Raw genomic sequence first — 12,235 nt, 5'->3', positions numbered from 1 at the left:
AATCCGGTTTTAAAAAGTATGCTCTTCCAATGAAAGATTTGAATGATTTGGAGAAGAATACTTTCATTATATTGCACACTTTCGAAATCACATATGAAGGCACGAATAGTGTAAAAGATTCTAAGGTCAATCTTTTAATGCACGATTTTTAACTTTTTCATATGAAATCAAACAAAACCGTTGTTGACATATACACCTGTTTTACGGATGTCGTCAATGGTTTAAAATCACTTGATAAATGTTTTTCGGACTTTGAACTTGTAAATAAGATTTTACGATCGCTTTCTAAAACTTGAGACTCTAAAGTAACGGCCAAGAGGCCAAGGATTTGAACCATTTTCCAATTAAAGAACTAATTGGGTCTTTAATAACCTATGAAATGACTAATGTGACACTTGACGAATATGAAAATCACATTCCAAAGAATACGAAGGATTTTGAACTTAGAACAATCAAAGACCACTTGTGCATAAGTTGTGAACTTGAACTCATCACCATGAAATTTAAAAAATAAAAAGAACGAAAGTACTTGCTATGAAAACAAGAAGAGGAAAGTAATTTTGGACGAATCAAGCTCCTCCGAAGACAAGGAGAAAATCAATAAGGGTGAGTGGCAAATTACGCCTTAACGGCTTTCGACGATGAGGTAATCAAAATACCTTTAGTTTATTTCGAAATTACATGATGCTTTTTTTAGAAAATTATATATATATTTTAAAAAAAATTATATGTTTAATAATATTTAATGAAAATATAAAAATAAAATTGGATCATGCTTGCCTTTCTAGTTATTTAAAAAATAATCATGAAAATTATATGTTTTATGATAAACAAACAAAATGATTCTGATTGAAGATGCTTTATGATTAATGAAATCATGTTTGATTTGAAGTAGTGCATAATTATCATGCTTAATAAGTTTATATTTCGAAATTATGCATGAAGATTTTTGTGATTTATGAATTATCGATCTTTGTCATAATGAAAGTTCTTTTTCAATTTTAAATGTTAATGCATGTATTTACTTGGATAAAATAAAATAAATCACATAAATTGAAACAACTAAAAAGAGGATAGGTTTCTCCTTGAAAGATTTCTTTATATCAGTTTTCCAAAAAGGAGATTAACGAATCTATTTGTATTACTTTTGTGAATCTATTGAAAATGATATTGATTTGATGATTTAAATTTAAGTAAACTTTATTTTGATTTTTTGAAATTTATAACTTAGCACGAATCAATATCTTCTATGTTTTTTTTTATCTACTTATAAAAAGAGATTTATTAAAATAAATCATGTTTTATGACATTCATGAAAAATTGAGACATTAGGCATGAATCGATTTCTCATGAGAATCTATTTATGTTGTCTTCATTAAATTTTCTTGAAAAGATGTTGATGATTTAAATTTAAATGAGTTTTATCAAAATCATGATCTTGATTTCTTGAAATTACATGAGATTATTTTAAAATCAAGATCTCTTCTCGGTACTTCTACAATTTTTTTTGACATTTTATTCAAGGGGAGATTTAATATATGAATCATGTCTTTTAGTATTTACGTAGTCTTATTTTTTATGACATGATTTCTTTGCATTTATGGCTTGTATGCCTTAAAATGAATGAAAAATTTTCAACCAAATCATGAATTTTCTTTTTGATCTCTCTACTTGAGCTATTTTTTATTTATGAGAATCAAAATATTCTCTATCTTCGATGATCTTAAAAATGGTTTGAAATTATACATGTTATATGTTAAATATTTGAAACCATGTTTTGGTATCATGCATATCTAAGAAATATTGATTTGATAAATTGAATGAGTTGAAAATGAATAATGATTTTTCTCTTGAATATAACTTGTGAAATTTTATATGAATCATTAATTTGATTTCTCGACATTTGATATATGAGATTTTTCTATAAATCAAGATTATTAATTATGATTCTTTCTATTCGCTATTTGAGAAATCATAATGTCTCTTGATATTTACAATTTGTCTTCATTATTTGTATATCTCATCACCAAAATTTCTCTTGTTATTCTTTATGTGATGATTTAAAAATTGATGAAAAGGGAAACAAATTGCACCATTATATTTTTATTCCCCTCTCTTTGCGTATGACAAAGGGGGAGAAATTAATGATGAATATTTTGAAAATAAATATTTGTCTCATGTTAGATGATTTTACATTTTATGCAAGATGAGTTATAGTGATGATTGAAATAATTTGAATGATGATTTGGAATCATGCATATAATGATGATTTTATATATTTTAAAAATATATATGATGATTTGATATGATGCATACAATACTTATGCTTTTTATTATGGTGATATGATGCGTATCATGAATGCTTTAAATGATGAATGTTTGGTATCATGATCAAAATATTAATAAATACTTAAAATTTTTAATATTTTAGTATCATGTATGAAATGCTCATAATGATAATTGATTTATTTTTCGGTATCATGCATAAAAAAATAAAATGTATAGCTTTAAAATTATGCATGTTTTAATTTGAAAATATAATGATGCACAAATAAGATTGATACTTACTTTTGTCATGATTTAGAAATTGATGTAAAGGGATAAAAAGATACAAAATTGTATTCTTCCCTTCTTTTTTATATTGACAAAGAGGGAGCAAAACTTGCTAGAAAGTAAATTTACTAGCTTGCACAATTTAAGAAGAGTACAAAAACATGCTAGCTTGTTCATTTCAAAAGATAAGCAAAGAAGTATTATCTTGCCTATCTTAAGAAGCAAAAAAATTAACTTGCACATCTAGCAAAATTTATATTTCAAGAAGCAAGAGTTGCTTTCTTGAACATCTCAAAATTGCTAGCTTAGCATGTTTTAAAATGTTGTAAAATTTTTGCTAGCTTGTATGTTGTAAACTTGCTATCTTATTACTTTGCATATCTAAAACTTGATAGCTTGAATAATGCAACACTTGCTAAATCTTCTAGCTTCAAATTACATGATGATAAAACTTGATATTATGTTTTTCATGTAATGATTTGAACTTATATCTAAAACACTTGAAAGTAGGAACTTCTCCTTCTTGTTGATGACAAAGGGAGAGAAGTATGATCATGTAATACATGATGACGAGTTACAAATATTTATGATGAAATTTGCAACGACTTGAATTTAGCTTGAATTCAAGGTTCTATCACTATGCCATATTGATAGGGGGAGTTTGTTTAAACTCTGGGAGTTAAGGTTAACTTCGTCATCAATTAGTTGTCATAATAAAAAAGAGGGAGATTGTTGAATCTCGGATTTTGATGATGAAACCAATTGATAAGTGTTTATTATTTAATCTGGTTTTGAGTGACGTAGGATACTTAATCAAGATGAGACAATTAAAGCTGGAAGAATCATGTTGTGCTGGAGGAAAACATGTCAGAAGATTAGACGTCAAGCCGGAGGTTCGGTCGACATATCGACATAAGGCTTCGGGCCAAGAAGAGCTGATATTGCGACAAGGATATCGTAGTTGCAGAGTCAACTGGCCGATTGAGCAATAGGCCACAAGAGAGAATGAAGCGTCGAAGAATCGAACGAAGCGTCGAGAGACTAATGACATGTCGGACAACATTATTAATGCTTAGTATTAATTGTCTAGATCGAAGTGTGTTTACATTTGCAGGATTAATTACGATAGCAAGGTATGAAGCAAAATGATGTCCCAAAGTCAAGGACGCTATTTCGTTGGGAGTTCGAGAGTTCATCGGAAGTTCTATTGGAGCCAACCGAGAAGTCTCGGAGGTTGCTAGAGAAGCTCGTTAGAACACTCCAAGAAGATCATCGTGAAGTCTAGAAGCTTGCCAAGAGACCGTCGGAATATTGTCGAGAGATCGTCGGAAGCTCGTTAGAAGAAACCAAACTTATCTTGCTTAGATTATATCTTTAGAATCGTAGTTAGCATATAATTAGAGTTATGATTGTGGGGTAATCTTATCAACTATATTAGGGGCTAATTGGGCCTAAAGTTAGGCTAGTTTGAGCCAGATTCAAGGCCCAACTAGGGTGCTGAAACCTTGGCCGGCGGTGGCATCGCTAGGGCCGACGGTGGCACTGCCTGGGGAATAGTACCCCAGGATTCTTGGGCGGTGATACCACCTACAGCAGTGATGCCAACGGTGGTATCGCATAGTACCAGATCTTACGACGGTAGTACCACCTAGGAACGACGGTGGTACCACCAGTACCTAGGAAACCTAGGATGAGATATTTCTAGGCTCGAAGTTTGAATCAACTTGAAGCCTATAAATACTCCTCTCATCCCTGGTTAATATACACAAGTATTGAGAGTAAAAAAGGATAGAAACGCTACTGCAATCTTGCGTGAGCTCCTCTTAAAGTTCTAATTGTTAGAATAGTTTGAGAGAGGAGTGAGTGGGGGTGTAAGGGTTGTCTCCTAAACTCGATAAAAGGAGAATCGAGTTGTAAAAGGTTGTTGGTCTTCGCTTATTGAAGGAAGACCGTTAGTGGATGCCGGTGGCCTCGACGGAAGAGGAATCGATGAAGTGGATGTAGGTCACGACGATCGAACCACTCTGAAATTTGGTTTGCATTTCTTTGAGCAATTTACTTTAACTTTAAACCTCCTTACTTGCTCTTTACATCCACTACTCTCTTACGTATGCTTTCAAAGTATTATATTTATGAAACAGTTTTACGTCGAAATCGGTTTTATCAAAATAAATTATTTTTTAATACGTGATTTTACCACTATACTAATTCACTCCCCCTTAGTGCCGACCCCATTCCTAACACCTTCCATGACGATGTCTCCTACTGTTATTGATAGTGGTCTTAATTTTTTTATTTAAATTATATGTGTTATTATGCTAATGGTTTATTGTGAGTCATCATACCACGTAAGTAAACTCTAACGTTTGTTAACTCAAACTTGATATACGAGACTTATATGTTATATTTTTAAAAATATATGAGTTATTTTAGATATGAGCAAAACTATATAAGGGCTTAAGTGGTTCAAAACCAAAACCATAATCACGAAAATAAATTATTTTTTTAAATTAAATTATATGTATTATTATATTAATAATTTATTATGAGTCATCGTACCACGTAAGTATATTCTTGTTAGGATCGGAGCGGCACTAAGTGGGGGGGGTGAATTAGTACGGTAGATTAAAATTCATAAGTTTAAAATCGATTTCGTAAATGTGTAGAGATTTCGATTCGACGAAGAATGACTTAGCTAAAATAGCTCAAGTAAAGGAAGTCAAGAATAGAGAGATGAAAGCCGAACAGTTTGGTGCTAACTAGATAAATATTTCAGAGAATTAAACACTCATACATTCAAGGAACACCACAATTTAAAGTGGTTCAGTCAAATGACCTACATCCACTTGTGAAGCATTTTTGATGAGGCTCCCAGCTTCCACTAATAAATCACTTTGAAGGGGAAGGACCAAATACTCCTCTTACAACCATTTTACAAGTGGTTCACACTTTTATAGATTTTTCAAAGAGCAAGAGGGAGGTGAACACTTAAACCATTTTACAAGGGTTAGGATTAATGGTTATACGATTAACCATTAATCCTAACCCTAATTATATGCAAACTATAAAATTAAGACATAGTCCTAAGCAAGTTTTTAACCGGCAACGTCGAGTTTCCTTCCGGCGAGCTTTCCGACGGACTTTCAATACACCCTCGGATTTCTTCCGGCGGACTCCCAACAGGCTCCCGGCCATGTGGTGAGTTTAACGAGTCTTTGGCAAGTATCCGAACCTTCTCGGTGATCTCTGTGAACCACCGACGATCTTTCTGACGAACTTCCGAAAACTTCGGCACGTCTCCGATTCCTTCTCGGTTTGTTCCGACAGTACTTTCGACGATTCTTTGAACTTTCGACGGACTCTCGAACACCCATCGAAGTTGACTCCGGTAAACTTGCTTTATATCTTCAAGCTATCTAGTTAATCCTGCACATGTAAAAATACACTTTGATCTAGATAATTAATACTAAGCAATAATCAAGTTGTCCGGCATGTCCTTGGTCCCTCAACGTTTTGTCCGATTCTTCGGCGCATCGTACCTATTGCCCAATTGGTTAGTTGTCTCCGTAACTCCGATATCCTTGGCGTAATGTCCGCTCTTCTTGGCCCGATGCCCGAATCCACAGCCCGAAGCCTTTTGTCGATACGTCGACCGATCCACCGGTCCGACGTCTAATTTTCTGATATGTTCCTCCGAACCAACATGATTTTCCTACTTTAATTGTCTCATCCTGATTGAAACATCTAGCGTCACTCAAAACGCAAGTTAAATCATAAACATATATCAAATGGTTTCAATATCAAAATACAACTCTAACCTCTATTTAACTAGAACTTGACTTGAGAGCCTTATATGTTATGTTTTTGAAAATATAAAGATTATTTTAAACAGTAAAACATAAAACAAGCATAATAAATAAATATTATGTATTTATTTTTAAAAATAAAATAAAAAGATTTGTATATAAAATTGTTAAAAATTCTATAAAACGTAGCGCAAGTGATAAAAGCTTCTGATGTGTAGGCTGATGGAGGCTTTATAGGAGATATGAATATTTATAGCATACATCTTCTTCGTAGAATATCTAATATTTGCTTTTAAAAAAAATAAATATTTGGGTATGTGCAAAAAACGTCATTCTTCCTACTAACTATTTGAAATATTTATCATTTATTTCATCATATTTTCTCTCACAAAACAATCAACTTATTAACTATTTGAACCCTACAATTATCTCTGGACCTCAATAAAGATGTCGACTCCTAAATGAATATCGCAAAAAATCTAAGTTAATATGTTGGGTCATGACAAATGATATTAAAGTAATTTTAATGCTAAGTATCACTAGAGGCCCAAAATGAAAACAAAATACACTAATCAATGTGGCAAGAAAGTACTTTAAGACTAAACCGATGGTTAGTGTAGATCTCATATATATCATATTATAATTTGATTCTAAGTTGTGCTTAGCTCTCGATGAGCACGTAAGTCTTAAATAAAGAATCTTATAATATATGAGGAGGTTTGAGTTGACTTATGAAACTATATTTACTATTAAATTGAGATTAAACATTAATATCCTAAGTTTGACTACACTCCAACAAGCGAGCAAACCGTCCATCACATGCTTTACTGTTCGTTGATTTGACTCGAGACTTGATCGAACTACCTCGAAGTCAAATTGGTCAAAATAACGGAGTTAAAGATCAACATCATAAGGTTACAAGTGTTTAGTCAAGTCAAATAGATCGAGTCTAATATATGCTACATTGAAGTGATGTCAAGTCTAATAAATAGTGATGATTTATAATTGAGTCTTGTCTAGTAACATATGTTGGGAATTCCATAGATATAGTTCACATGTCCAATAGTGATTTCAATTTTCAACAACATAATTGTCATGGTGGTGCCACAAATGATGGTAAAAACACGCTATTTCATGATAATAAGGGCAATTATGACGTTATTTTAATATAAATTAAGATTAATCGGAGGGTAAATGATCGGTGTATAAGCAGGATTCAGAATAATAATTACTCAGATTAATCATAATAATAATAATAATTGATTTTGATGATTAATGCTAATGCAACTTTCACCCATCTACTAAGCATAATTAAGTAAATGTGTGTAGCAGTTGTTGCATGCAGATGTAGATTAAGCTGTTGCGTCCGCAACAACATGGCAAACATGCTTCTTCTTCTTCTTCTTCCCTGTCTCTTCGTCTGAGCAGCTGACCATCTTAGGATAGGATAGGCGTGACCTTGGGCACGTGTACCGGGAACTTGTGGATCTCGTCCGTCCATGGGTTCTTGTGGACGGCAAGGACGGTGTTGAGAGCTCGCCAGACGGCGCTGTTGCACTTGAACCCCGACCCGAAGGCGATCTGCCACACCCGGTCGCCTCGCCGGATGCGGCCTTTGGCCTCGATGTAGGAGAGCTCGTACCAGAGGGAGCTGCTGGAGGTGTTGCCGAAGCGGTGGAGCGTCATGCGGGACGGCTCCATGTGCCAGGACGTGAGCTCGAGGTGCTTCTCGAGCTCGTCCAGAACGGCGCGGCCGCCGGCGTGGATGCAGAAGTGCTCGAAGGCCAGCTTGAAGTCGGGGATGTAGCTCCGGATCTTGAGCTTGAGCACCTTGCGCAGGAGCATGGCGGCGAGGAAGAGGAGCTGCTCCGACATGGGGAGGACCAGCGGGCCCAGCGTGGAGATGTTGGCCTTGAGCGCGTTACCCGCCACCACCATCAGCTCCTTCGACAGCGCCACCCCCACCTTCCCCTCCGCGTCCTCCTCCTGCATCACGCACGAGTGGCTGCAGTCCTCGGCGCCTCGGTGGGTGCGCATGGTGTGAACCAGCTGGTACTTGGAACGCCGCCTGTCGGACCGCCGGTTCGATAGCAGGACGGCTGCGCCACCGAGGCGGAACAGGCTGTTGCTCACCAGCATCGACCGGTTGTTTCCCAAGTAGGCGTTCAGCGTCATGTTCTCGGTGCTCACCACCATCGCGTAGCTGTTCGGGTGCACCTGCCCATTTACTTCCCATGTAATTACCAATATTTACATCCGATTAAATTAATAATCTATCATCGTCGACCACATTTTACGCAAGCCGACAAAAGCTGCCACTCGAGCCGGGAAACACGTGGGCGTTCCCGGCGAGTCAGGCGCCGCAGCTCCAGCGACTCCAATCGTACGAGGTGGAACCCTTACCCGCTCCGTACCCGTGGTCCCCGCCCCACTCCCGGATGATCACAATCGTCAAACCTGCCGTTCCCGTATCCATCTCATGATTCATGCTGGTAGTGTGTGTTATCGAGGGAACTCCGGGGTCCGGCATCAGACCGGAGACTGGCATCTCTGTAAACCCATTAACCACTGCCCATCATTCACTACCGCCCACCCACCTCCATTTACTGCCTCGTCGCCTGTTTACCCGCTGCTCTTGTGCTGGTCCATGTACGTATATAGATGCATTCGGATACACCAACTGATACGAGGATGGATGGAGAAAGTACAATAAATTTTGGTGGAAGTAATACGAGTGCGACGAGTATTGGGACCATATGACTCGATATATACTTCACGTTTATACGCATCCATTATGGCATGGTTAGAAGCATCATCAATGGATAGTCTAGGTTATACAGTAGAGTACGAGATCCGACAAAGGCGAAGCAAAAGGAGTTAGTGGAGGAGTTATGGTGCGTGCAGTTCCAGGACGAGCAGAAATCACATGCATGGCACTGATGATGATGATGATGAACAGTAGTAGTCAGTGAAGTGCTGATGATGGCAGGGCCATCTGCCATGGTGGACGTGAGAAATGGGGTGGGGTTATGTGTGCATTAACTTCTTGCTCTCGGCCATGGCCTAGGTTATCATGTGCAGATGCTACGGAGCTGAGGTGCTGCCCAGATAGCCATGGCCACCTAGTTTAACCATGTCCAAGGCTTCTCTCACGGTCAGGTTTTGCCGCTGAAAGCAACTGAGGTGGTCTGAACACTTGGATCGGAAGTGATGGTAACGATAAGCAGAAAAGAGGGGAAGGAGAGGAAGTGGGATACCTGAAGGAGATTCTTGACTAGGTCTATGGAAATGAGGCCGGCGCTGCAGCCCATACCGCCGAGGTTGTAGCTCATGACATCCTTCCTTAGCTTGTACCGGTTCACGATCATGGAGGTGTAAGAGGGGGTGGGGTTGTAGAGGCTGCAGTTCACCACCAGGATGCTGATGTCGGCTGCCGCCACCCCTGTCTTCTGGAACAGCTCGTCGGTTGCCCCGAACATGACGGTCTCCGCCTCCTCACTGGCGGTTCGGTGGCTCATGTTGATGGGGTTGCACAGCAGCGACCTGGGGAAGTAGGACGAGTCCCCGATGCCGCACCGCTCCAGCATCTTGTGCTGGAAGGCCACGGTCTCGTCGGTGAACGTCCCGGCTTTCTTGAACTGCTTCATGATCTCACCGCGGGTGGCCATGTGAGCCTGGGTCGGCTTGTAGCAGGAGAAGTCCACCAAATAGACCGGGCGGGGGCGGCTCATGGCATACAAGGTGGCCACCGCCATGAGGAGGGTCGATGTGATGACCACCGCCGACAGGTTAACCCATGGCTGGTTCGGAAGCTCACGCAGGTCGGCGAGGGTCAGCGTTGATAGGCGAGGGAAGAGTAGCACCAGCAGCGGGCCGAGGCAGAGATAAAGAGCGTTCGAGATGACATGGTGATAGAGGAGCTTCATGTAGTTAGGCTTCAGTAGCTTCAGAAGGTAACTCGGAAGCCTGTTGTCAACCGAAGGTGCAACCTTCTCAGCCATGGCTGCCAAGAGATGAATGAACACTTCGAACTAGATAACTCAAAGCGACTAAATAGATTATATATATATATATATTTAGAGAGAGAGAGAGAGAGAGAGAGAGAGAGATATCGGACTATGCACATGTTTGTAGGCCATGTATTTATAGGGGAGGAAGAGGGAGGAATCTGAACGCAGAAACACAGTGGTGCGAAACCACTCAAGATTAATCTGCATGCATTTGATGCACAAGACAAGTCGCTAACCGACCATCGTCGCCGAGTTCACTTTCAAGCTTTATCCCATATTCTTAGCATTCAAATGTGGCTCGCAAGTCCATCCTCGGAGGACTGAGAGTACAGCGACATCCTGTTATTAGGTTTGGTGTTATGTCTGCGTAGTCGATTAGGAAAACCCATTTAATGTGATCGACTCGTTTGCTAACGTAGAGATCTCTCGCTCCCGGCATCCACGATCCTCGACCTTGCCATCGAGTATGTTATACAGATCCTGTGCTTGTTCCTAAATAGCAAAACGGACGACTTGTGCAGCTACTAAATCAAAGAGAAAAGACTGCAGAATCAATCTGTATACATGGTTTCATATCGCTCCAGTGAGTGGATGAAAGTAGATACTGCAGTAAACGAAATGTCTCGGATTTGGTATCTCGATGAGGAGGAGATGAGGGGCCTCGGAGGAGTTAATAGAACGCGGCAAACATGTATCATGGAGCCTTGGCAAACACATCTAATGTCGTGAGTTATGCTCTCATTTACTCCATTGCGTGTTAGGTTCATGAAGTGTCACTAGCGGCCACTGAGAAGGGAGTTAATGGAGCAAGCCATCACTGTGGATCATTCCCAACATGCGCGTAGGGCAGCCGGGCCACCGAGGATGACAACGCTTGGCTTCGTCCGCCATCAGCATCGGTTGGTTGAGACGATGAGGATGCTGGACCATTGAAGTAGAGGCGGTGCATCACAAGCCCTAGCAGTTCACACATGGAGAAGGACGATTTGCCCAAAGGAAAACCATGAAAGGCAAGAAGATTAAGGCCAAAGAATTCAGGATGCTTAGTAAAGACTTGCAATCAATTGGATTCAAGAGATCCTCAACAAACAGTTCTATTTCGATGTCAACCATTAATGATGGGTTGATCAAGTGGATCACGAGGACGACAATTAGTGCAAATCGCCACGCAAAGCTTTAATATACATGCTGTGATAACAGTGTACTATTCTCAGCATATATATGCATCCAATTAATTAACATGTATGGTGATGAAAGGGATGTCTCAGTTTGGTTTCATGCTTTGATTACCCAAGAATGGAACTCGCCGTCATCAAATGTGAGAGTACAAGTTAGGCCAGCTAATTAAAGTAATTCCTATTTAAGATAAAGTGTATATATATATATATATGTGTGTGTGTGTGTGTGTGTGTGTGTGAGATGAACTGAGTTGATGAGTGAGCTTGGATTAGGTTGGAACAAATCTTGAGAAGATGGCAATCCTGATTACATGAATAATTATGATAAGATAAATAATGGAGAAGAGGAATGACATAAATGCTTCATATTTAGCTGGAATTGACCTGGCCTAATCTTGATTGCAGCTGTGGAGAAGAGAGATGGTATGTGTCCTCGAGAGGTGGGGGCGACATGTCCTTGCAAACCACAGTTAGAATCCAATGTTGGATGAATAATTCTATGGGCCCTTAAGGTTTTTTAACCCTATCTTGGGATGTTTATGTACAACACTATCTTTGTGAAGTACCAATATATAGATGCTACATTCTCATGTTTTTCGAGAATGTCAAAAGATTTGGGCCACATTTCGATACAAGTATGTAGAGAAACAGCGGTGACATGATAGTAAGGTTTTCTTTGGCATATATA

The 12,235-nt window shown here is 38.9% G+C and overlaps 1 protein-coding gene across 1 annotated transcript; it reads right to left on the bottom strand.

The window, feature by feature from the left end:
- Window positions 1-7,596: 7,596 nt before the first annotated feature.
- LOC135634927 (3-ketoacyl-CoA synthase 11-like) lies at window positions 7,597-10,448 on the bottom strand. Its single transcript, XM_065145679.1, has 2 exons — window positions 9,617-10,448; window positions 7,597-8,576 (listed from the first exon to the last, which is right to left on the bottom strand). The coding sequence occupies exons 1-2, from the start codon at window positions 10,358-10,360 to the stop codon at window positions 7,797-7,799; spliced, it is 1,524 nt and encodes a 507-aa protein (XP_065001751.1). The 5' UTR covers window positions 10,361-10,448; the 3' UTR covers window positions 7,597-7,796.
- Window positions 10,449-12,235: the final 1,787 nt, after the last annotated feature.

This window comes from Musa acuminata, chromosome BXJ3-4, assembly GCF_036884655.1.
Source record: "Musa acuminata AAA Group cultivar baxijiao chromosome BXJ3-4, Cavendish_Baxijiao_AAA, whole genome shotgun sequence".
NCBI lineage: Eukaryota > Viridiplantae > Streptophyta > Magnoliopsida > Zingiberales > Musaceae > Musa > Musa acuminata.
The sequence above is the reverse complement of the archived record's forward strand: the minus strand, read 5'-3'. Positions and strand labels throughout refer to the sequence as shown.

Excerpts from the sequence above, each read along its gene's own strand:
- LOC135634927 (XM_065145679.1), bottom strand. The coding sequence starts at position 10,360 with ATGGCTGAGAAGGTTGCACCTTCGGTTGACAACAGGCTTCCGAGTTAC. Across the intron at positions 8,577-9,616 it reads TAGTCAAGAATCTCCTTCAG|GTGCACCCGAACAGCTACGC; the intron begins GTATCCCACTTC and ends GTAAATGGGCAG.